General features: G+C 37.6%; 1 protein-coding gene across 3 annotated transcripts in view; it reads left to right on the top strand.

Annotated features, from left to right (window-relative positions):
• The window catches only part of mpripa (myosin phosphatase Rho interacting protein a), a 71,744-nt gene that overhangs the window by 32,320 nt on the left and 12,753 nt on the right, over positions 1-26,671 (top strand). The window contains exons 6-14 of one of the 3 annotated variants that reach the window (XM_085416160.1): positions 17,380-17,433; positions 18,292-18,517; positions 18,801-19,323; positions 20,467-20,602; positions 22,094-22,210; positions 23,124-23,180; positions 23,272-23,340; positions 23,447-23,536; positions 25,212-25,321. In XM_085416160.1, coding sequence (XP_085272286.1) covers positions 17,380-17,433; positions 18,292-18,517; positions 18,801-19,323; positions 20,467-20,602; positions 22,094-22,210; positions 23,124-23,180; positions 23,272-23,340; positions 23,447-23,536; positions 25,212-25,321 — 1,382 coding nt within the window. The remainder of the gene's footprint in view (positions 1-17,379; positions 17,434-18,291; positions 18,518-18,800; positions 19,324-20,466; positions 20,603-22,093; positions 22,211-23,123; positions 23,181-23,271; positions 23,341-23,446; positions 23,537-25,211; positions 25,322-26,671) is intronic. The other 2 variants (XM_085416163.1, XM_085416161.1) reach the window with 2 other exon arrangements.

Genomic DNA, 26,671 nt, shown 5'->3' on the forward strand with positions numbered 1-26,671 from the left:
CCTGACGCTCACAATTCAAGAATTTCTTTCTCACCTATTACCGTTCTGAAATGAGTTGGACTTGTTTGAGGGTAGGAAATTCGTCCTTCGCTCAGATTTCTTCAGATTTAAAACTCTGGAAATGAACCACTTTTTTCTCTCGTCATAACTTTTTTTTGGATTTCCACAGAGACCTGAAAATTTCCATGACTGTTCACCAAAGCCTGCTGTCTCTTACGGTGAAAGAATGATATCGATACTCCAAATAGATTTCGAGTTACAAAGCGTTGTTTGAGGGCAAGTCAAGGCAGTTTTTGCTTCGCTCTACTCAGTTATGGTGCATTAGAAGTCAAATATCTTTAATAATTCATATTTTAATGATAAATTGTAAACACTGGAAGATTCCCCCATCTCTTCTGAACAAAACGGTGTAAGAATGACCGCTCTAGCCCCTACGGTTTGGAAATTATGGTCATTTGTTTGAGGGGAGTCCTCACTATGAGAAATAGGCTGCAATAATCCTGTGCCTCTCTGTGCTGCGTGTGTAAAAAGAGGCACATGTTTTGGCGGGAAAAAGTACACAGGCTCTCTGATTGGTGGATTCAAATTCAGCAGCTCCCAGGCTGACCTAGAAACTTACTTCTCTCTCCCTGTGCATTTTTTTGCTGATTTTTTCATTTAACAAGTATATTTGAGGGACCCTCAGCATGTTCAGCATTTTTTCAGCTGTCCATTTTGCTTTTCCAATTTTTCTGTTTAACTGATTACTATTGTGCTAAATCATACTATTTCTGCTATTTTATAAGATTTGTGCCTAATATAGTATTTCTGCTAAATTACAGTATTTCTGCTTTTTATACTATTTGTGCTAAAACATAGTATTTCTACTAAATGTAGTATTTATGCTTAATCATACTATTTCTGCTTTTTATGGGATTTGTGCCTAATATAGTATTTCTGCTTTTTATAGGATTTTTGCTCAAACATAATATTTCTACTAAATGTAGTGTTTATGCTTAATCATCCTATTTCTGCTTTTTATAGGATTTGTGCTTAATATAGTATTTCTGCTAAATTATAGTATTTCTGCTTTTTATAGTACTTGTGCTAAAACATAGTATTTCTACTAAATGTAGTATTTATGCTTAATCATAGTATTTCTATATATTTCTGCCAGGTGCCCAGGCAGCCAATCCTCTGTGAGGACTTAGACATTCAAATTTTCAAATCAGGGCCTGCACGGTTTTCCAGCCAATCATATATGTGTCCTGAGGCATTCAAATTTGCATATTGGGGCCTTCAAGGCTTCTAAGCCAGCCAATCATATCTGAGGGCTGAGGAATTCAAATCCACAAATCAGGGCCTGCACGGCTTCCCAGGCAGCCAATCATATATGTGGCCTCAGGCATTCAAATTTGCATATTGGGGAATTCGTGGCTTCTAAGTCAACAAGTCATCCATGTCGTATATCTCTAAAAATTCACATTTTAATGATAAATTGTTAACACTGGAAGATTCCCCCATCTCTTCTGAACAAAACAGTGTAAGAATGACCGCTCTAGCCCCTACGGTTAGGAAATTATGGTCATTTGTTTGTGGGGAGTCCTCACTATGAGAAATAGGCTGCAATAATCCTGTGCCTCTCTGTGCTGCGTGTGTAAAAAGATGCACCTGTTTTGGCGGGAAAACGTAAACAGCCACTCTGATTGGTGGATTTAAATTCGGCAGCTCTCTCCCTCTGTGTCTGTCTGTGTGTGTGTGTGTGTGTGTGTGTGTTTAGTGGGAGAGAGAGGACCCTGCCCTTATTTGGCAGCATGTCATTGTAGGATTTAAATTGAATATAGTTAGACTGGTTGACTGAATTGGATCTTGTGTGTGTGTCTCTCTGTGCATGTGTGTTTCCTCATGTGTGCATATTTGTAATTGTGTGGCTGTCATAAATTTTTTTGCAGATTTTTGTCATTTAACTAGTATATTTGAGGGACCCTCAGCATGTTCAGCATTTTTTCAGCTGTCCATTTTGCTTTTCCAATTTTTCTGTTTAACTTATTACTATTGTGCTAAATCATACTATTTCTGCTATTTTATAAGATTTGTGTTTAATATAGTATTTCTGCTTTTAATAAGATTTGTGCTTAATATAGTATTTCTGCTAAATGTAGTATTCATGCTTAATCATACTATTTCTGCTTTTATAGGATTTGTGCTTAATATAGTATTTCTGCTTTTTATAAGATTTGTGCTTAATATAGTATTTCTGCTAAATGTAGTATTCATGCTTAATCATACTATTTCTGCTTTTCATAGGATTTGTGCTTAATATAGTATTTCTGCTAAATGTAGTATTTCTGATTAATTATAGTATTTCTGCCAAATTATAATATTTGTGCTAAAACATAGTCTTAATTTAAAATTACAATATTCATAGTTCATCACAGTGTCTCTGGTAAATCACAATATTTCTGCTCTGTTGTACTATTTTTCTAAATCATAGTGTTTCTGTAATGTTTAAGTATTTTTGGCTAAATATATTCTTTCTGTTATCTTATACTATTTCTCCTAAATTCTTGTATTTTTGAGAAGTTATCATGTTTCTGGTAAGTTACAATATTTCTGCTAAATTCTGCTATGCTATTGTATTTCTGCCAAGTATTATGTTTCCTCTAAGATATTGCAGTTCTGCTAAGTTATTCCATTTTAGCAAACTTCTTTTGCTTCTGCAAAGTTTTTACAATTTCTGCAACTTTTCAGCTTTTTCAGCTAGTTTTTGCATACAGCTTCAGCTTTAAGCATCCACACTGCATTTTCGCAGGAAATGCAAATTTTTCTAGTTGTGTGGATGCTTTAAGCATCCACACTATTGAGTTCCTGTTTCTCTTTATTCTTTATTATTCTTAGGACTTCCGTACACTTTTCGCCGTGGAACTACTTCCACAATTTTTGTGCTATTTTCACCGTTCAAACTTTAAACTATTTAGCTATTTTTGCTAATGCCGGCTATGACTTTTGCTATTTTTAACTATTATACTTTTTAAAATATTCCACTTTTTTCCTTTAATTTGTCCCATTGAAATGAATGGGAAACTTCTGCAATTCTGCTAAAATTTGCTTGTTTTTGAAACTTAACTACTTCCTCATATTTTCACCTAGAACAACCATTCAAACTTTAAAATGTTCATAAATTATTGGGCTATTCAGGTATGATTCAGCTTTTTGAAATCTTTTACTGTTTTACTTTTATGCCTCTTAAAGTTTTGAGTTGCAAAATTGTGATTTTTCACAAAATACATGCGTTGTTATGGTTGCTATGCTCTTGGCTTCCAGTGTGTCACTGAAGGTTTTGCAATTTTCACTTCATGTCCGAACAACTTCTTGCTACTTGCTCAATTTTCACTCAACTTCCACAAATTATACATCAAAACGTAGGTATTTTTGCTGGCTTTCAGAAAATGTCACTATCATTGTTGTGGGATTTATAGAATTTTTGCAAATCTCCTCAGACCAACACAAGGTCTCAAAACTCTCCATATAAAGTCAATGGAGAGCTTGTTCAAAATCATCGCTGGATTTCTGTAATGAGAGGCATATTCGAATCGTCATATCTCCTTAACGAAGCGACTTTAATACATGAGGCTTGTCCCCGAATATCTTCAGACACCCCTGACGCTCACAATTCAAGAATTTCTTTCTCACCTATTACCGTTCTGAAATGAGTTGGACTTGTTTGAGGGTAGGAAATTCGTCCTTCGCTCAGATTTCTTCAGATTTAAAACTCTGGAAATGAACCACTTTTTTCTCTCGTCATAACTTTTTTTTGGATTTCCACAGAGACCTGAAAATTTCCATGACTGTTCACCAAAGCCTGCTGTCTCTTACGGTGAAAGAATGATATCGATACTCCAAATAGATTTCGAGTTACAAAGCGTTGTTTGAGGGCAAGTCAAGGCAGTTTTTGCTTCGCTCTACTCAGTTATGGTGCATTAGAAGTCAAATATCTTTAATAATTCATATTTTAATGATAAATTGTAAACACTGGAAGATTCCCCCATCTCTTCTGAACAAAACGGTGTAAGAATGACCGCTCTAGCCCCTACGGTTTGGAAATTATGGTCATTTGTTTGAGGGGAGTCCTCACTATGAGAAATAGGCTGCAATAATCCTGTGCCTCTCTGTGCTGCGTGTGTAAAAAGAGGCACATGTTTTGGCGGGAAAAAGTACACAGGCTCTCTGATTGGTGGATTCAAATTCAGCAGCTCCCAGGCTGACCTAGAAACTTACTTCTCTCTCCCTGTGCATTTTTTTGCTGATTTTTTCATTTAACAAGTATATTTGAGGGACCCTCAGCATGTTCAGCATTTTTTCAGCTGTCCATTTTGCTTTTCCAATTTTTCTGTTTAACTGATTACTATTGTGCTAAATCATACTATTTCTGCTATTTTATAAGATTTGTGCCTAATATAGTATTTCTGCTAAATTACAGTATTTCTGCTTTTTATACTATTTGTGCTAAAACATAGTATTTCTACTAAATGTAGTATTTATGCTTAATCATACTATTTCTGCTTTTTATGGGATTTGTGCCTAATATAGTATTTCTGCTTTTTATAGGATTTTTGCTCAAACATAATATTTCTACTAAATGTAGTGTTTATGCTTAATCATCCTATTTCTGCTTTTTATAGGATTTGTGCTTAATATAGTATTTCTGCTAAATTATAGTATTTCTGCTTTTTATAGTACTTGTGCTAAAACATAGTATTTCTACTAAATGTAGTATTTATGCTTAATCATAGTATTTCTATATATTTCTGCCAGGTGCCCAGGCAGCCAATCCTCTGTGAGGACTTAGACATTCAAATTTTCAAATCAGGGCCTGCACGGTTTTCCAGCCAATCATATATGTGTCCTGAGGCATTCAAATTTGCATATTGGGGCCTTCAAGGCTTCTAAGCCAGCCAATCATATCTGAGGGCTGAGGAATTCAAATCCACAAATCAGGGCCTGCACGGCTTCCCAGGCAGCCAATCATATATGTGGCCTCAGGCATTCAAATTTGCATATTGGGGAATTCGTGGCTTCTAAGTCAACAAGTCATCCATGTCGTATATCTCTAAAAATTCACATTTTAATGATAAATTGTTAACACTGGAAGATTCCCCCATCTCTTCTGAACAAAACAGTGTAAGAATGACCGCTCTAGCCCCTACGGTTAGGAAATTATGGTCATTTGTTTGTGGGGAGTCCTCACTATGAGAAATAGGCTGCAATAATCCTGTGCCTCTCTGTGCTGCGTGTGTAAAAAGATGCACCTGTTTTGGCGGGAAAACGTAAACAGCCACTCTGATTGGTGGATTTAAATTCGGCAGCTCTCTCCCTCTGTGTCTGTCTGTGTGTGTGTGTGTGTGTGTGTGTGTGTGTGTTTAGTGGGAGAGAGAGGACCCTGCCCTTATTTGGCAGCATGTCATTGTAGGATTTAAATTGAATATAGTTAGACTGGTTGACTGAATTGGATCTTGTGTGTGTGTCTCTCTGTGCATGTGTGTTTCCTCATGTGTGCATATTTGTAATTGTGTGGCTGTCATAAATTTTTTTGCAGATTTTTGTCATTTAACTAGTATATTTGAGGGACCCTCAGCATGTTCAGCATTTTTTCAGCTGTCCATTTTGCTTTTCCAATTTTTCTGTTTAACTTATTACTATTGTGCTAAATCATACTATTTCTGCTATTTTATAAGATTTGTGTTTAATATAGTATTTCTGCTTTTAATAAGATTTGTGCTTAATATAGTATTTCTGCTAAATGTAGTATTCATGCTTAATCATACTATTTCTGCTTTTATAGGATTTGTGCTTAATATAGTATTTCTGCTTTTTATAAGATTTGTGCTTAATATAGTATTTCTGCTAAATGTAGTATTCATGCTTAATCATACTATTTCTGCTTTTCATAGGATTTGTGCTTAATATAGTATTTCTGCTAAATGTAGTATTTCTGATTAATTATAGTATTTCTGCCAAATTATAATATTTGTGCTAAAACATAGTCTTAATTTAAAATTACAATATTCATAGTTCATCACAGTGTCTCTGGTAAATCACAATATTTCTGCTCTGTTGTACTATTTTTCTAAATCATAGTGTTTCTGTAATGTTTAAGTATTTTTGGCTAAATATATTCTTTCTGTTATCTTATACTATTTCTCCTAAATTCTTGTATTTTTGAGAAGTTATCATGTTTCTGGTAAGTTACAATATTTCTGCTAAATTCTGCTATGCTATTGTATTTCTGCCAAGTATTATGTTTCCTCTAAGATATTGCAGTTCTGCTAAGTTATTCCATTTTAGCAAACTTCTTTTGCTTCTGCAAAGTTTTTACAATTTCTGCAACTTTTCAGCTTTTTCAGCTAGTTTTTGCATACAGCTTCAGCTTTAAGCATCCACACTGCATTTTCGCAGGAAATGCAAATTTTTCTAGTTGTGTGGATGCTTTAAGCATCCACACTATTGAGTTCCTGTTTCTCTTTATTGTGTGGATGCCTTAAGCATCCACACTATTGAGTTCCTGTTTCTCTTTATTCTTTATACTTTATTATTCTAGTTGCTTCCGTACACTTTTCGCCGTAGAACTACTTCCACAATTTTCAGCCGATTTTCACCGTTCAAATTTTAAACTATTCAGCTATTTTTGCTCTTTCCGGCTATATCTTTTGGTATTTTTAACTATTATACTTTTTAAAATATTCCACTTTTTTCCTTTAATTTGTCCCATTGAAATGAATGGGAAACTTCTGCAATTCTGCTAAAATTTGCTTGTTTTTGAAACTTAACTACTTCCTCATATTTTCACCTAGAACAACCATTCAAACTTTAAAATGTTCATAAATTATTGGGCTATTCAGGTATGATTCAGCTTTTTGAAATCTTTTACTGTTTTACTTTTATGCCTCTTAAAGTTTTGAGTTGCAAAATTGTGATTTTTCACAAAATACATGCGTTGTTATGGTTGCTATGCTCTTGGCTTCCAGTGTGTCACTGAAGGTTTTGCAGTTTTCACTTCATGTCCGAACAACTTCTTGCTACTTGCTCAATTTTCACTCAACTTCCACAAATTATACATCAAAACGTAGGTATTTTTGCTGGCTTTCAGAAAATGTCACTATCATTGTTGTGGGATTTATAGAATTTTTGCAAATCTCCTCAGACCAACACAAGGTCTCAAAACTCTCCATATAAAGTCAATGGAGAGCTTGTTCAAAATCATCGCTGGATTTCTGTAATGAGAGGCATATTCGAATCGTCATATCTCCTTAACGAAGCGACTTTAAGACATGAGGCTTGTCCCCGAATATCTTCAGACACCCCTGACGCTCACAATTCAAGAATTTCTTTCTCACCTATTACCGTTCTGAAATGAGTTGGACTTGTTTGAGGGTAGGAAATTTGTCCTTCGCTCAGATTTCTTCAGATTTCAAACTGTGGAAATGAACCACTTTTTTCTCTCGTCATAACTTTTTTTTGGATTTCCACAGAGACCTGAAAATTTCCATGACTGTTCACCAAAGCCTGCTGTCTCTTACGGTGAAAGAATGATATCGATACTCCAAATAGATTTCGAGTTACAAAGCGTTGTTTGAGGGCAAGTCAAGGCAGTTTTTGCTTTGCTCTACTCAGTTATGGTGCATTAGAAGTCAAATATCTTTAATAATTCATATTTTAATGATAAATTGTAAACACTGGAAGATTCCCCCATCTCTTCTGAACAAAACGGTGTAAGAATGACCGCTCTAGCCCCTACGGTTAGGAAATTATGGTCATTTGTTTGAGGGGAGTCCTCACTATGAGAAATAGGCTGCAATAATCCTGTGCCTCTCTCTGCTGCGTGTGTAAAAAGATGCACCTGTTTTGGCGGGAAAAAGTACACAGGCTCTCTGATTGGTGGATTCAAATTCAGCAGCTCCCAGGCTGACCTAGAAACTTACTTCTCTCTCCCTGTGCATTTTTTTGCTGATTTTTTCATTTAACAAGTATATTTGAGGGACCCTCAGCATGTTCAGCATTTTTTCAGCTGTCCATTTTGCTTTTCCAATTTTTCTGTTTAACTTATTACTATTGTGCTAAATCATACTGTTTCTGCTATTTCATAAGATTTGTGCTTAATATAGTATTTCTGCTTTTAATAGGATTTGTGCTTAATATAGTATTTCTGCTTTTTATAGAATTTGTGCTTAATATAGTATTTCTGCTTTTTATAGAATTTGTGCTTAATATAGTATTTCTGCTTTTTATAGGATTTGTGCTTAATATAGTATTTCTGCTAAATTATAGTATTTCTGCTTTTTATAGTATTTGTGCTAAAACATAGTATTTCTACTAAATGTAGTATTTATGCTTAATCATAGTATTTCTATATATTTCTGCCAGGTCCCCAGGCAGCCAATCCTCTGTGAGGACTTAGACATTCAAATTTTCAAATCAGGGCCTGCACGGTTTCCCAGCCAATCATATATGTGTCCTGAGGCATTCAAATTTGCATATTGGGGCCTTCATGGCTTCTAAGCCAGCCAATCATATCTGAGGGCTGAGGAATTCAAATCCACAAATCAGGGCCTGCACGGCTTCCCAGGCAGCCAATCATATATGTGGCCTCAGGCATTCAAATTTGCATATTGGGGAATTTGTGGCTTCTAAGTCAACAAGTCATCCATGTCGTATATCTCTAAAAATTCACATTTTAATGATAAATTGTTAACACTGGAAGATTCCCCCATCTCTTCTGAACAAAACGGTGTAAGAATGACCCTTCTAGCCCCTACGGTTAGGAAATTATGGTCATTTGTTTGAGGGGAGTCCTCACTATGAGAAATAGGCTGCAATAATCCTGTGCCTCTCTGTGCTGCGTGTGTAAAAAGATGCACCTGTTTTGGCGGGAAAACGTAAACAGCCACTCTGATTGGTGGATTTAAATTCGGCAGCTCTCTCCCTCTGTGTCTGTCTGTGTGTGTGTGTGTGTGTGTGTGTGTGTGTGTGTGTGTGTGTGTGTGTTTAGTGGGAGAGAGAGGACCCTGCCCTTATTTGGCAGCATGTCATTGTAGGATTTAAATTGAATATAGTTAGACTGGTTGACTGGATTAGAGCCTGTGTTTGTGTGTCCCTCTGTGCATTTCTGTTTCAATATGCCTCCATATTTGTAATTTTGTAAGTTATTACTATTCTGCTAAAACATAGTATTTCTGGTACTTTTCGGTACTTGTGCTAAATACAGTATTTCTGCTAAATCATACTATTTCTGCTTTTCATAAGATTTGTGCCCAATATAGTATTTCTGCTAAATTATAGTATTTGTTCTTTTTATAGGATTTGTGCCTAACATAGTATTTCTGCTAAATTATAGTATTTCTGCTTTTTATACTATTTGTGCCTAATATAGTATTTCTGCTTTTTATAGGATTTGTACCTAATATAGTATTTCTGCTTTTTATAGGATTTGTGCCTAATATAGTATTTCTGCTTTTTATAGGATTTGTACCTAATATAGTATTTCTGCTTTTTATACTATTTGTGCCTAATATAGTATTTCTGCTAAATTATAGTATTTCTGCTTTTTATAGTATTTGTGCGAAAACATAGTATTTCTACTAAATGTAGTATTTATGCTTAATCATAGTATTTCTATATATATTTCTGCCAGGTCCCCAGGCAGCCAATCCTCTCTGAGGACTGAGACATTCAAATTTTCAAATCAGGGCCTGCACGGCTTCCCAGCCAATCATATATGTGTCCTGAGGCATTCAAATTTGCATATTGGGGCCTTCATGGCTTCTAAGCCAGCCAATCATATCTGAGGGCTGAGGAATTCAAATCCACAAATCAGGGCCTGCACAGCTTCCCAGCCAGCCAATCATATATGTGGTCTCAGGCATTCATATTTGCATATTGGGGAATTCGTGGCTTCTAAGTCAACAAGTCATCCATGTCATATATCTCTAAAAATTCACATTTTAATGATAAATTGTTAACACTGGAAGATTCCCCCATCTCTTCTGAACAAAACAGTGTAAGAATGACCGCTCTAGCCCCTACGGTTAGGAAATTATGGTCATTTGTTTGAGGGGAGTCCTCACTATGAGAAATAGGCTGCAATAATCCTGTGCCTCTCTGTGCTGCGTGTGTAAAAAGAGGCACATGTTTTGGCGGGAAAAAGTACACAGGCTCTCTGATTGGTGGATTCAAATTCAGCAGCTCCCAGGCTGACCTAGAAACTTACTTCTCTCTCCCTGTGCATTTTTTTTCAGATTTTTTCATTTAACAAGTATATTTGAGGGACCCTCAGCATGTTCAGCATTTTTTCAGCTGTCCATTTTGCTTTTCCAATTTTTCTGTTTAACTTATTACTATTGTGCTAAATAATACTATTTCTGCTATTTTATAAGATTTGTGCCTAATATAGTATTTCTGCTAAATTACAATATTTCTGCTTTTTATACTATTTGTGCTAAAACATAGTATTTCTACTAAATGTAGTATTTATGCTTAATCATACTATTTCTGCTTTTTATGGGATTTGTGCCTAATATAGTATTTCTGCTTTTTATAGGATTTTTGCTCAAACATAGTATTTCTACTAAATGTAGTGTTTATGCTTAATCATCCTATTTCTGCTTTTTATAGGATTTGTGCTTAATATAGTATTTCTACTAAATGTAGTATTTATGCTTAATCATAGTATTTCTATATATTTCTGCCAGGTCCCCAGGCAGCCAATCCTCTGTGAGGACTGAGAAATTCAAATTTTCAAATCAGGGCCTGCACGGCTTCCCAGCCAATCATATATGTGTCCTGAGGCATTCAAATTTGCATATTGGGGCCTTCATGGCTTCTAAGCCAGCCAATCATATCTGAGGGCTGAGGAATTCAAATCCACAAATCAGGGCCTGCACAGCTTCCCAGCCAGCCAATCATGTATGTGGGCTCCAGGTATTCAAATTTGCATATTGGGGAATTCGTGGCTTCTAAGTAAACAAGTCATCCATGTCATATATCTCTAAAAATTCATATTTTAATGATAAATTGTCAACACTTGAAGATTCCCCCATCTCTTCTGAACAAAACGGTGTAAGAATGACCGCTCTAGCCCCTATGGTTAGGAAATTACGGTCATTTGTTTGAGGGGAATCCTCACTTTGTGAAATAAACTGAAAGAAGCAGGTCTCTGTGCTGCGTGTGTAAAAAGATGCACCTGTTTTGGCGGGAAAACGTAAACAGCCTCTCTGATTGGTGGATTCAAATTCAGCAGCTCCCAGGCTGACCTAGAAACTTAGTCCTCTCTCCCTGTGTGTGTGTGTGTGTGTGTGTGTGTGTGTGTGTGTGTGTGTGTGTGTGTGTGTTTAGTGGGAGAGAGAGGACCCTGCCCTTATTTGACAGCATGTCATTGTAGGATTTAAATTGAACATAGTTAGACTGGTTGACTGGATTAGAGCCTGTGTTTGTGTGTCCCTCTGTGCATTTGTGTTTCAATAAGTTATTACTATTCTGCTAAATCATAGTATTTCTGGTACTTTTCGGTACTTGTGCTAAATACAGTATTTCTGCTAAATCATACCATTTCTGCTTTTTATAGGATTTGTGCTTAATATAGTATTTCTGCTAAATTATAGTATTTCTGCCAAATTATAATATTTGTGCTAAAACATAGTCTCAATTTAAAATTACAATATTCATAGTTCATCACAGTGTCTCTGGTAAATCACAATATTTCTGCTCTGTTGTACTATTTTTCTAAATCATAGTGTTTCTGTAATGTTTAAGTATTTTTGGCTAAATATATTCTTTCTGTTATCTTATACTATTTCTCCTAAATTCTTGTATTTTTGAGAAGTTATCATGTTTCTGGTAAGTTACAATATTTCTGCTAAATTCTGCTATGCTATTGTATTTCTGCCAAGTATTATGTTTCCTCTAAGATATTGCAGTTCTGCTAAGTTATTCCATTTTAGCAAACTTCTTTTGCTTCTGCAAAGTTTTTACAATTTCTGCAACTTTTCAGCTTTTTCAGCTACTTTTTGCATACAGCTTAAGCTTTAAGCATCCACACTGCATTTTCGCAGGAAATGCAAATTTTTCTAGTTATTATTATTCTTAGGACTTCCGTACACTTTTCGCCGTAGAACTACTTCCACAATTTTCAGCCGATTTTCACCGTTCAAATTTTAAACTATTCAGCTATTTTTGCTCTTTCCGGCTATGACTTTTGCTATTTTTAACTATTATACTTTTTAAAATATTCCACTTTTTTCCTTTAATTTGTCCCATTGAAATGAATGGGAAACTTCAGCAATTCTGCTAAAATTTGCTTGTTTTTGAAACTTAACTACTTCCTCATACTTTCACCTAGAACAACCATTCAAATTTTAAAATGTTCACAAATTATTGGGCTATTCAGGTATGATTCAGCTTTTTCAAATCTTTTACTGTTTTACTTTTATGCCTCTTAAAGTTTTCAGTTGCAAAATTGTGATTTTTCACAAAATACATGCGTTGTTATGGTTGCTATGCTCTTGGCTTCCAGTGTGTCACTGAAGGTTTTGCAGTCTTCTCTTCATGTCCGAACAACTGTTTGCTACTTGCTCAATTTTCACTCAACTTCCACAAATTATACATCAAAACGTAGGTATTTTTGCTGGCTTTCAGAAAATGTCACTATCATTGTTGTGGTATTCATAGAACTTTCGCAAATCTCCTCAGACTAACACAAGGTCAGAAAACTCTCCATATAAAGACAATGGAGAGTTTGTTCAAAATCTCCGCTGCATTTCTGGAATGAGAGGCATATTCGAATCGTCATATCTCCTTAACGAAGCAAAGTTAAGACATGAGGCTTGTCCCGGCATATCTTCAGACACTCCTGACGCTCACAATTCAAGAATTTCTTTCTCAACTATTACCGTTCTGAAATGAGTTGGACTTGTTTGAGGGTAGGAAATTCGTCCTTCGCTCAGATTTCTTCAGATTTCAAACTCTGGAAATGAACCACTTTTTTCTCTCGTCATAACTTTTTGTTGGATTTCCACAGAGACCTGAAAATTTCCATGATTGTTCACCAAAGCCTGCTGTCTCTTACGGTGAAAGAATGATATCGATACTCCAAATAGATTTCAAGTCACAAAGCGTTGTTTGAGGGCAAGTCAAGGCAGTTTTTGCTTCGCTCTACTCAGTTATGGTGCATTAGAAGTCAAATATCTTTAATAATTCATATTTTAATGATAAATTGTAAACACTGGAAGATTCCCCCATCTCTTCTGAACAAAACGGTGTAAGAATGACCGCTCTAGCCCCTACGGTTTGGAAATTATGGTCATTTGTTTGAGGGGAGTCCTCACTATGAGAAATAGGCTGCAATAATCCTGTGCCTCTCTGTGCTGCGTGTGTAAAAAGAGGCACATGTTTTGGCGGGAAAAAGTACACAGGCTCTCTGATTGGTGGATTCAAATTCAGCAGCTCCCAGGCTGACCTAGAAACTTACTTCTCTCTCCCTGTGCATTTCTTTGCTGATTTTTTCATTTAACAAGTATATTTGAGGGACCCTCAGCATGTTCAGCATTTTTTCAGCTGTCCATTTTGCTTTTCCAATTTTTCTGTTTAACTTATTACTATTGTGCTAAATAATACTATTTCTGCTATTTTATAAGATTTGTGCCTAATATAGTATTTCTGCTAAATTACAGTATTTCTGCTTTTTATACTATTTGTGCTAAAACATAGTATTTCTGCTTTTAATAGGATTTGTGCTTAATATAGTATTTCTGCTTTTTATAGAATTTGTGCTTAATATAGTATTTCTGCTTTTTATAGGATTTGTGCTTAATATAGTATTTCTGCTAAATTGTAGTATTTCTGCTTTTTATAGTATTTGTGCTAAAACATAGTATTTCTACTAAATGTAGTATTTATGCTTAATCATAGTATTTCTATATATTTCTGCCAGGTCCCCAGGCAGCCAATCCTCTGTGAGGACTTAGACATTCAAATTTTCAAATCAGGGCCTGCACGGTTTCCCAGCCAATCATATATGTGTCCTGAGGCATTCAAATTTGCATATTGGGGCCTTCATGGCTTCTAAGCCAGCCAATCATATCTGAGGGCTGAGGAATTCAAATCCACAAATCAGGGCCTGCACGGCTTCCCAGCCAGCCAATCATATATGTGGCCTCAGGCATTCAAATTTGCATATTGGGGGAATTCGTGGCTTCTAAGTCAACAAGTCATCCATGTCGTATATCTCTAAAAATTCACATTTTAATGATAAATTGTTAACACTGGAAGATTCCCCCATCTCTTCTGAACAAAACGGTGTAAGAATGACCGCTCTAGCCCCTACGGTTAGGAAATTATGGTCATTTGTTTGAGGGGAGTCCTCACTATGAGAAATAGGCTGCAATAATCCTGTGCCTCTCTCTGCTGCGTGTGTAAAAAGATGCACCTGTTTTGGCGGGAAAAAGTACACAGGCTCTCTGATTGGTGGATTCAAATTCAGCAGCTCCCAGGCTGACCTAGAAACTTACTTCTCTCTCCCTGTGCATTTTTATGCTGATTTTTTCATTTAACAAGTATATTTGAGGGACCCTCAGCATGTTCAGCATTTTTTCAGCTGTCCATTTTGCTTTTCCAATTTTTCTGTTTAACTTATTACTATTGTGCTAAATCATACTGTTTCTGCTATTTCATAAGATTTGTGCTTAATATAGTATTTCTGCTTTTAATAGGATTTGTGCTTAATATAGTATTTCTGCTTTTTATAGAATTTGTGCTTAATATAGTATTTCTGCTTTTTATATGATTTGTGCTTAATATGGTATTTCTGCTAAATTATAGTATTTCTGCTTTTTATAGGATTTGTGCTAAAACATAGTATTTCTACTAAATGTAGTATTTATGCTTAATCATACTATTTCTGCTTTTTATAGGATTTGTGCTTAATATAGTATTTCTGCTAAATTATAGTATTTCTGCTTTTTATAGTATTTGTGCTAAAACATAGTATTTCTACTAAATGTAGTATTTATGCTTAATCATAGTATTTCTATATATTTCTGCCTGGTCCCCAGGCAGCCAATCCTCTGTGAGGACTTAGACATTCAAATTTTCAAATCAGGTCCTGCACGGTTTCCCAGCCAATCATATATGTGTCCTGAGGCATTCAAATTTGCATATTGGGGACTTCATGGCTTCTAAGCCAGCCAATCATATCTGAGGGCTGAGGAATTCAAATCCACAAATCAGGGCCTGCACAGCTTCCCAGCCAGCCAATCATGTATGTGGGCTCCAGGTATTCAAATTTGCATATTGGGGAATTCGTGGCTTCTAAGTCAACAAGTCATCCGTGTCATATATCTCTAAAAATTCATATTTTAATGATAAATTTTCAACACTTGAAGATTCCCCCATCTCTTCTGAACAAAACGGTGTAAGAATGACCGTTCTAGCTCCTACGGTTAGGAAATTATGGTCATTTGTTTGAGGGGAGTCGTCATTATGAGAAATAGACTGCAATGATCCTGTGTCTCTCTGTGCTGCGTGTGTAAAAAGGATGCACCTGTTTTGGAGGGAAAGAGTGCACAGGCTCTCTGATTGGTGGATTCAAATTCAGCAGCTCCCAGGCTGACCTAGAAACTCACTTTTCTCTCCGTGTGTGTGTGTGTGTGTGTGTGTGTGTGTGTGTGTGTGTGTGTGTGTGTGTGTGTGTGTGTGACAGAGAGAAAGGCTTTTAATGGGATGATCTCATTCTAAGATTCAAATTCAATATATTTAGACTGGTTGACTGAATTGGATCTTGTGTGTGTGTCTCTCTGTGCATGTGTGTTTTCTTATGTGTACATATTTGTGATTGTGTGGCTGTTATAGATTTTTTTGCTGATTTTTTTCATTTAACAAGTATAGTTGAGGGACCTTCAGCATGTTCATCATTTTTTCAGCTGTCCATTTTTGCTTTTCCAATTTTTCTGTTTAAGTTATTACTATTGTGCTAAATCATACTATTTCTGCTATTTTATAAGATTTGTGCCAAATACCGTATTTCTGCCAAATATAGTATTTCTGATTAATTATAGTTTTTTCTACCAAATCATAGTACAGTATTTCTGCTTTTTATAGGATTTGTGCTTAATATAGTATTTCTGCTAAATTATAGTATTTCTGCCAAATTATAATATTTGTGCTAAAACATAGTCTCAATTTAAAATTACAATATTCATAGTTCATCACAGTGTCTCTGGTAAATCACAATATTTCTGCTCTGTTGTACTATTTTTCTAAATCATAGTGTTTCTGTAATGTTTAAGTATTTTTGGCTAAATATATTCTTTCTGTTATCTTATACTATTTCTCCTAAATTCTTGTATTTTTGAGAAGTTATCATGTTTCTGGTAAGTTACAATATTTCTGCTAAATTCTGCTATGCTATTGTATTTCTGCCAAGTATTATGTTTCCTCTAAGATATTGCAGTTGTGCTAAGTTATTCCATTTTAGCAAACTTCTTTTGCTTCTGCAAAGTTTTTACAATTTCTGCAACTTTTCAGCTTTTTCAGCTACTTTTTGCATACAGCTTCAGCTTTAAGCATCCACACTGCATTTTCGCAGGAAATGCAAATTTTTCTAGTTGATTCAGTCTTTTATTTATTTATTTTTGGCAGTTTACCATTAACAAGGAGCAGTTTGCTTCATGGTCATTTTACAAGCACAATGTGCATGTTTATGGTTTTTAAATAGCTGTGATAACCCTTTAAGATAGCACAAACATCTGCAGTCATATTTCATTGGGTCCAAACATATCTGATGTGTGCCTGTGGGCTTCACTTTTAAATACCGCTGTAGTGGTCAAGGCCACCGCATAATTAGGCTCGGTAATATGTGAGCATGGTCATGCTTTCGCTGCTTGTTTGCTGGCAGGTCCTATCAGTATCTCTTAGGTTATTCGAGTGGATAAATACCCAGCGTTATGTCGAGGCTTGAATTTTCCACACCGCACTGTGTCAGCTCCATACTTCCACCTGAAAGCTCCCCTCCCACTTGTGCATACTTTACTGGAGACATACCTGTGCACAGTCGTATTTGTCTTGTGGGTAGCGCCCTTTAAGACAAGTACATTGAGTACAAAAAAATGATGTCATGTGACGCGTGTGTGTCATTGTAACTGAAAGTTGTCTGCATTTTTAGTTCTTCTCCAGTAAAGCCCTTGACATCTCGTAGTCATGTTTTGTTTTGTATTTATTTTTTTGTTTTGTTTTTGTTTTTTGACTTTAAATAGAAGTCGCAATAAAAAGAGCGGTCCATGAAAATGTTATGTATTGATCATAATGAGCACTAAATAGTAAGCATTAACATCAAGGGTATTCTGTGATTGGCAGGGTGGAGTAACTCCAAGACAGTGTTTTTCCACTGAGGACATGAATGGGCACCCAGTGAGTTCAGCTTGGCCAAACTTCTTATCCTGCTTCACCTTCAAAAAACCCCTAAATTTTAAAACTCGCGTCGCTCTGTCCCTCTAAATTAATTTCAGCATATTTTCAATCACTCCAGGTGAAGGGGGAATGAAACGGATATGCTTTTAGCCTACCTTTGCGATGCCTAAAGAGCAATTCTTTGCACAGCATCAGCATGTTTGTGGTGATTTGAATAGGCTGGGTGAAAGTGGGCTGTTTGAGGGTCGCTTTCTTTAAAAATCTTCCTCTTTCTTGTTATCTCAGTGATTTTGTGCATCTTCTGATCACTGATTTGGTGAAATCAGATCTTTGAACAGCTTTAATTTTGTTTGCATTTGTTAATCAAATCAAGACGTTCTCGGCACTTTTAGCCAAGGAAATCTGTTCCGACATCATCCACCTCTGCACACTGTCCTCGTGGGGTGTTTTAGTTTGCTCTCGCTATTCCTCATAAGTACGTGTGTTTGTCTAGCTGTCAGTCCCTTTCTCCCTTTTACTGTTCCAGCTTCACTCTTCCAGTAATTTACTAGAAATAAAACTTTTTTTTATTGCCTTAATGTTTGATTCATATAAAAAAACTAAGCAAAACATCTTAAAGAGGACAATGATTTATCTCTACAAATGCTTACTAATGTGATCAGAACATGGAGTACAATAATCAGGATTTGAGTAACATACATATTCCAATATTTGATTTCTCATTACATTTACATCATAAATGTTCTTTAATCTCTTTCCTCCTCATATTCCTTTGTCCTGTAGTCTTTCTGTGACCTTACCTGCCAATATATCCTTTCCTCTCCCCACCCACTCCTTCCAACCCCAACCATTACACAGGAGCCCGGCCCAGCTAAGGTAACAGTGACCAGCAGCAGCAGCAGGGGCAGCATCCCATGCCTGCCCAGCAGTATTGCCAGCGCCGAGCGGGTGCCAATGAGCCGCGCCACTCTGTGGCAGGAAGAGCCCCGCTGGAGCAGGGCCACCATCCCCTGCAGCCGCAGTGCCTCCTGTCTCAGCCAGCTGGGCCACAGTCAGCCAGACTCCAGTATCACTACTCAAGATGGTGAGAACTTTAACAAAACTCTATGAAACTCACAGCAACTGTATTTACAAGGATAGAAAAATAATCTAAATTGAATATGACACGATTGAGCATAAAAGTTTGTGCTTTTAATCACGTTCTTCAATAAACAAACTGAATTTCATGTGCAGCTGGGGAAAAAACCCCAACTTTCCCAGCAGTAAAATGACAGGAATGTTTTTTTTGTTTTTGTTTTTTTTTTTTTTTTTTTTTTTTTGGTCTCATAAAGTCTGCAGTGAGCTGGGCTTTTTTTTTTCTCCCCCAGATGGTGGCACTGTGAGCAGTGGACGTAAGGTACGAGTTGAGAGTGGGTACTTCTCCCTGGAGAAGACCAAGTCGGAGCCTTCTCCACAGTCTGCACATCACTCACAGCCACCCCAGCATCTGCCCCTCTCCTCTTCAGCATCTTCCTCCTCTTTAGGAGCTCCCAGTTCCAGGTACAACTCTGAATCAGAACCCCAGACTTCCCCTCATCAACCCTCCCAAGACCCTCTCCCCTCTCCAGGTTCACTTGTCTCCCCAAGCTACTCCACCATCAGCTCTTCTCAGAGCTCTCTGGACTCTGATCCCAGTGGAGCTACAGCCACTTGGGAGGGGCACAATGGTGGCGGGGGCGGCCGAGTCGGCTGTTCCGGCAGGGAGTACGCAGCACTGGCAGATGTGCCCCGGGCCCGCAGACTGAGCTACCGAGAAGCTTTCCGCTCAGAGAAGAAGCGCCAAGACCTGAGGGCGCGGACACGGAGCCCCGGGAGAGAGGAGGTGGCTCGGCTGTTTGGGGAGGAGCGCAGGTGAGGATGACAGTTCAGAGCCGTTTTAAGTTTCCCGCTCTTCCTCGTGATAGACCCAATCAGTGCTGAACAAACACCATAACAAATAAGGCAGATGAACTTGTAGTAATGATGGCAACATGATTAATAGTCATTAATGAGACACCGATTGTTAGCTAGAATAGAGCATGCTCAGTGTTTATGTGAAGTTCATCCATTGCTGAGGATACCCCACACAGTATTATAGCACCACCCTGTGGCTGCTCTCTCCAAGCATCTGTTGCTGTTGCTGCCTACCCTAGCTTATCAGTGGTTTGCCATTAATGATTACAGGGATTTAAATGCATGTGATGTTTTGGTTTTGTACTGCTCTCTACCTCTTTTGCTCTCGGCTACCTTGCTAGTTTTTGTTGTTTCAATCTTTTCCAGGGGCTTCTGAACAGAGCTTCTCAGAGCTAATGCTCAACCAACCCTTCCACCCTGCCCCAATGCTGTTCCCTGCTGGTCACCGCTGACTCCTGCTTTCTATCATTTCATCCCTGCACTGCCTCGGAGCACACACATGCATAATAAATACTTAATTTCCTGTACATACCATGCATACAACATACTGACAGGTTGGGTTATAGATACGGTTTTGTTTTCTCCAACTTCAATCACTACTTATTTTTCAAATACATATACATTAACAAGTGCAGTGCCTTAAGGTAATGCTGACTGTTGCTGCTTCTCTTTGCAATTTGTTTAATCCTCCATTCCATTCATTTTCCATCTCTCCTAAATTTGATCTACCGGTAATTATATAACACCATTTTTTATTTTTTATTTTTTCCTAGAAATGCCTCTGGGTGGTTCTATTTGGTAGTATTTGTTATTTTGCATATATTTATGTTGTATTTTCTGTGGAGAAGACTTTGTGTGTTTCTAAAATGATGATTTATTTGTGCTTACTGTAAACCAAAGCCTCTTCTTTCCTTTAACTCATGGATTTTGACTTTGATTTGTTCATGTTTGGTGTCTTTTTTATGCTCTCTGTGACACGACCATGATGTGCCATACCATTATTTTTTCTGTATTGTTTTAAAAAAAAAGCAAAAAATTGTTTTTGCTGTTTTTTCTTTTTTTCAAACTTGAATTTTTGAATGTGATTTTTGTGTCTCCTAGGCGATCTCAAATCATTGAGCGGTTCGAGGATGGTCAGCATGTTGAGCGCATGGAGACAAACGGCTCTGATCCTTCTAACTCCGTGCTGATCCAGAGACAGGGACGCAGCGAGAGACGTTATTTGGCTAATAAACATGTACGCTCTCCTCTGATTAATCCTGAGTAAATCAAACCAGAAAGGTCATGCAATACTTACGGCGGCCCTGAGAGGTCAAACACACTCCAGCTTTAGAAAACACCAGCAAGTAGAAAAACACTGGAAAAGCCCCCCAAAAACCCAAAACAAAAGAAATGATAAAAAAAAGACCACAAAAGCTCTCTCACTCTCTCTCTCTCACACACACACACACACACACACACACACACACACACACACACACACACACACACACACACCCTAAAAAAAAAAAATAACAGAAGTGTTTTGGGAGACAATAGCGTGACAGAATAGCTGCGGAAGTGACAAGCTAACCTTCCAGCTGACCCAATCCTTAATCTTGAGAAAAAGTGATGCATTTCGTCAAAACCTTTATTAAAAAAAAAAACATAACCCAAATTGCTAATGTTACCCAGTCATATGCAAAGGCTAATGTATGACCCACCTGGCACTGGGACACAAACCACAGTAAGAGCAGTAAATTTAGGTCTGATAAATGAGTAATATCACAAACTAACCACCTCCTATTACCAGCTTTGTCACTTGTGCATATAACTAAATAAATATGTATCAAATCAAATCACTTTTATTGTCACATCACATGTGCAGGCACACTGGCACAGCACATGCGAGTGAAATTCTTGTGTGCGAGCCCCACAAGCAACAGAGATGTGCAAACACAACAACACAAACGAGCAAAATACAAGAATGGCTAATCTGAAACTAATAAATATATGTACAATATATAATAGTGTATGCATTCCTGGATGTGTATACTAAATATTATCCTGTGTGTGTGTGTGTGTGTGTGTGTACATTTTTACAAATTAAATAGTAAAAATAAATAAATAAAATAAAATATATAAAAATATACAGAGTTGAATATGTGCAAAACAAGTGGCATTTATATACAGTGTGGAGTGCATAGTGTTGAAGTTCCAGTAGTGAAGCTGAGGTGTCTATGAAGTGTTCAGCAGTCTGATGGCCTGATGGAAGAAGCTGTCTCTCAGTCTGCTGGTACGGGACCGGATGCTGCAGAACCTCCTTCCTGATGGAAGCAGTCTGAATAGTTTATGGCTGGGGTGACTGAAGTCCTTGATGATCCTTCCTGTAGATGTCTTGGAGGGAGGGAAGCTCACCTCCAATTATCCGTTCAGAGCACCGCACTACTCGCTGGAGAGCTTTGCAGTTGTATATAGTTGTAACTATATATATGTTACAATTTCAAACTGAGTAATTTCAAACTGAATTTCTGTAACTACAGCAGCTCATCTGCAGTATCGTCATGGCTCATCTGGAGCCCCAGCCCACACTTTGGGAATCACGGATGGATTTGTGTGCTTTTGCTGTGTTTTTTCTGTTTGTTGGTGTTTTCTTAAGTTGCATTGCATTTATTCTCTCAGGGCAAGTGTACATACTCTAGAATTAAAATGAACTTCTTGTAATTTTTTATACATTTTTTATTTGTAGGAGATGTCACTAGATTCAGCAAAGGACCGTTCAGTTCCTGATGTATCCAGTTCCACTTTGGCCAACTTAAGAAGGGCCAAATCATTGGACCGCAGAGCAACTGAGTCCTCGATGACTGTGAGTGTTGAGAGTGCTGCCAAACTGTAAAGCATGATATGTGAAAAAAAAAAAATATAGAAATGTATATTTTTAGGAGATTTGTCAGAGAAAATATTTTCCCACTCCTAAAGGTGTCTCTGTTCAGCAGAGCATCAAGCTTGACTTTTTTTGTTTTCTTTATATCTTTGCACACAAGTTGCACAAATTGCCACACGTGCAGTTGTTAGACTTGATCTCTTCAGTTTTCAGCTACAAAATTAAAGCGTTCAAGTTACTTAAGCTTGCAGTGGTATCATCTTGAGCTCTGACTCCTACCAGTCTGATCTGCGGTCACTTCAGGGAGGGTAGCAGGGGTGATCCCACTCGGTGTGTGACTTGTCTTTCTAGCCAAGCTGCAGCTGCCCAAACCCACCCCCCTCCACTCACTCAAACACACACTCACGTACACAGCACTGCCGCCACTGCTACTGGCGATTATAAATAGCCTCCACAGAAGCAGTTGCGTGTGTGTCCCTGAGACAGAGGGAGAGAAAGAGATTGTCAACATATGAACTGAAGGCAGTTAGCCATCATAATGACTCTGTGCCAGACTGTGACACCACACCTGATGAAGCTCAACAAAAACAAGGTATTGTTGAGTTAGCGGTGGCCAGGTTTTGGAGGAACAACTTACTTTAGGGTCTATAAACAGCCTTGAGTTTGTGTTTCACGGGAAAGTCTTGCTCCCGCCAGTCAGTCTCTGTAGCTGGAGCCGCTTATTCTTTTTTGAGCTGAGGTGTGGATATGAATGTAAATAAACATAATTATATTGTTATTGCCATGTGATATCCAGTTAAAGGTGTCGTCATGTTTATTCATTTTTTAATTTCTTTTCATTGATTAAATGATATTCATTACTTAATGATCCATTTCTGATCTGTCTTAATTGCAGCCCGATCTGCTGAACTTTAAAAAAGGATGGATGACAAAGCTATATGAAGATGGAGTGGTAATTTGCTTTCAGTATTATCTGCTTCTCTGCAATATTGAATAAATAACTTGTACATGTACATTGTTAATGGGGTTTTTTGGCATTTCAGTGGAAGAAGCACTGGTTTGTCCTGACAGATCAGACTTTGAGGTACTATAAGGATTCAATAGCTGAGGAGGTAAGGCTTGTTATTCACTTAATAAAAAAAATAGTTTTAAACTTGATGAAAAATGACATATTTGTACTTATCGTTGGGTTTTTGTTTTTGTTTTCTTCCCCCTCAGGCTTCAGAAATGGACGGTGAGATTGACCTTTCTACGTGCTACGATGTCAAAGAGTTTCCCGTTCAAAGGAATTACGGTTTCCAAATCCTGGTGAGTGTCGAATCTTCGTGTCAGTGTTTATCCCACGTCATTAATCATCAGTAAAGAAGAAGCTTATTGTCCACGCGGTTTAGATCCGGTGTCTCCTGCCAGTCTATAAACAGCTTTAGACACCATGCGGTGCAACTTTTGGGTATCAGGTTTTGTCATTTCTCTTCCTGAAACAATTCTTTGTTTGTCATGAAGGATGTCACTTGACTTGTCATCTCTCTGTGAAAGGCTGACATCATAGCGGACTAAATCTGCCACAGGCGTTGCCAGCCCTGCCGGTGTTCTTGAACCAATGTGGCTTCCATCTGCACAATTAAAAGCCCCGTCCTTGTGAATAATGTCTCATTAGCACTGACTCAAATACGAGTCTATGTGCAGTAGCGTGGACCCTCCTTTAAATGGTGCAGTGCTTTATTCATATAATCTTTTGGGCGTTAAACATTTGTAGTGCTTGTTGTTGTTGGCGAAATGCTTAGTGGAGGTGTATAGTTGGTTGGGGTAGAGTGGTGCCAGTGGGGCTTTTGTTCCTGCTGCATGATTTAAGCTCGCCGCTCTAAAGCTGTATCTGAACAGCAGCTACAAGGTCATTTCTTTTGTTTGCATTTGCTTGAAGTAGCTTCCACAGTAAGTTTCTGGAGGAAGTCGGAAATAGATTGCTCAAGAGGATTGTGCATTCTTTGGCTGAAAACATCATTGATCTGGTGTTGTGTGCACCGCAGGTTAAGGTAGATGGAGCCTATGGTCAGTAGTGTTTTTGATTTCAAATCTCACTACTTCACATCATCAGGAGTTTTATTCATAATGTTTTGTAGACGTTCCTTAGCTTCCACTAGAGGTCTCTGTAAATGGGGTTAGTGCTTATAGAGTGCTGCTGTTTCTGTTGTTAGATGAAGGAGGCAAGTCTCATCACAGCGTGTAATTATAGAGGTTTAGATCTAGGTAGCACCTAAATGGATGTCTTGTTTGGTATAAGATTTAATATAACGAGTAATTAGTTACATTTTTATGATCAATTAAAATATGTTTTCATTATGTGGATTGTATGTCCTATGTGTATCCTACCTTCAGTTCATCTGCAGTTTTGTCTTTGCTACTTCAGAAAAAATGCGCATTGCATTTAGTGTAGCAGGTTTGTCTTTGCCTCCACCCTCTCCCAACATCCCCAGCCACCAGTTTCCATAGTTCATAAAAGTAACTCACAATGAACTCACATTTATTACAAAACAACAGCCAGAGAACAGCTTTTGCATTTGTGGCAAAAAGGGGCAGCTGTCATTACTGTAGAGTTCTAACTATACGTTAAGTCGAATGTGTTGCACATTCAGCACAAAGCACCTCTGTTACTTGTTTTATCAGTGCAGATGGTGTTAAAAGCTATGGCTAAATGACTAAAGCCAGGACAATGTCGTAGTTTGACAGCATGAGGTGTTAGTTTTGTTTGAAGTAACTTTCCTGTCAAGAAAAACAGAAGTGAGGCTGAGAATCTACTCCTGTCAAAAGTGTTTCTCTGACACTTTTGAAGTGGACATAAGCATCTGTTAAATTGAAAAAATGAGTAATGAAATAAAAAGTGGTTAACAGCAGTTAACTTTTATTAAAAGTACTTTTAGAGCATAATTCTTTGAAATGTGTGGCTCCTGAGTGAGTCAGTTAAATGCTCTGCCTCTGTTTTCAGTGTAAAGAAGGAGCGTGCACCCTGTCAGCGATGACCTCTGGAATCCGTCGTAACTGGATTCAGGCGATCATGAAGAACGTGCGACCCACTATCGCCCCCGATGTCACCCGGTAATACCCACTGAGGATTAACCCTCACCACTGGCAGATATAACAGCTGCTTTTTTTGTTTTATTTATCTGAATTCCTATTTCCTCCTCACCTTCTGTTTCCTTCTTTTTCTTCCTCTTCAACCTGTATTTTCAACCTGCTTTCCAGGAAAAACATCCCTCTGAAACTATCGGTTCTGAAGCCCAGGTTGGAGTGCTTGTGTGTAAAATATCTCCCCCACCCCCCCAATGTTGATGTTCTTGCTCAGCAATGTCAGCCCCACCGTTTTTGTCATCCAACCATGTGTCATGTGATTATTGAGTAATGTCTCCCAGTTAGTTGTGCTACTGTAGAGACCCACACTGCAATCACATCTACATACTTGAATAATCTGCCCAACACCACAGGCCAGTGTCAGTCATGCCTGTAATGTGATGGTCCACTAACTGTTGGAAATGGTGCCACAACAACACCAAAAGCTCAAAATAACTAAGCTTTGGGCTGAGTATAAATGTCCACCTCAAAACAAGAGCTCTGTAACTACGTAAGCATTTATTTTTGTACTTTTCATAGCAAAGCTGGAGATTATCTTTCACATATCAAATGCTGAAGTTGCACATATGACATGTTATATGTTCTTGAGCTCTTTCCCTCCTTGAGGACGCCACACAACACGGTTAAAAAGGATTGTTCCATCAGGTCACCCTGCCCTTTAAAGCAGTGCACATTAGTGAGCAGTTTACTGCACATATTCATATTAAGCCACTGTTAAAGAGCTAAAGGCAGGAACCCGTCATCAGGCTTACATCAGATCAAGTTGCTTTTAGCCCCACTGTGTGTCTTTATAAATGTTTTTGGTGTTTAATGCTTTGACATGCATTTTATTGTTTAAAATGGGGTATCTGCTGGTCTTTAAAGTTAAAGCAACTTCCTTTGTCACTAACAAGACCTAATAATTTTTCACAAAGAAAACCAGACTATTGTTAGTTGGCATTTCTGCTTTCATTTTTGCTAATCGGATGTCAGTAAATGTTGCAAACCAACAGACTCAGTATTTACTGCATTCCCTCTTCTGTTACTCTTTATTTTATTCACTTATCTAGCCGATGGACTGATTGGCTTATGCCATGACAAGGTGTCAGTTATCCCTCTATCCAGAATTCACAAGAATAGCTGCTACTTTTAAAATATTGGTCAGATTTTAGTCTAAATCACGCACATGATCACCTGCTGAGATTTACCCAAACTTTGCTCAAAGTCAGGATTATATTTGTCATTTTACAAACTGTAGTCAATAAACTTTGGTGCTACCACATCGCTGACTTTCTGGTTTAGTTTTTTCCTGTTAAAATTATTTATGACACAATGAAT

Source organism: Rhamphochromis longiceps, linkage group LG8, assembly GCF_057381845.1.
Source record: "Rhamphochromis longiceps isolate RC_006_pf linkage group LG8, R_longiceps_female_GT1.1, whole genome shotgun sequence".
NCBI classification, from domain to species: Eukaryota; Metazoa; Chordata; class Actinopteri; order Cichliformes; family Cichlidae; genus Rhamphochromis; species Rhamphochromis longiceps.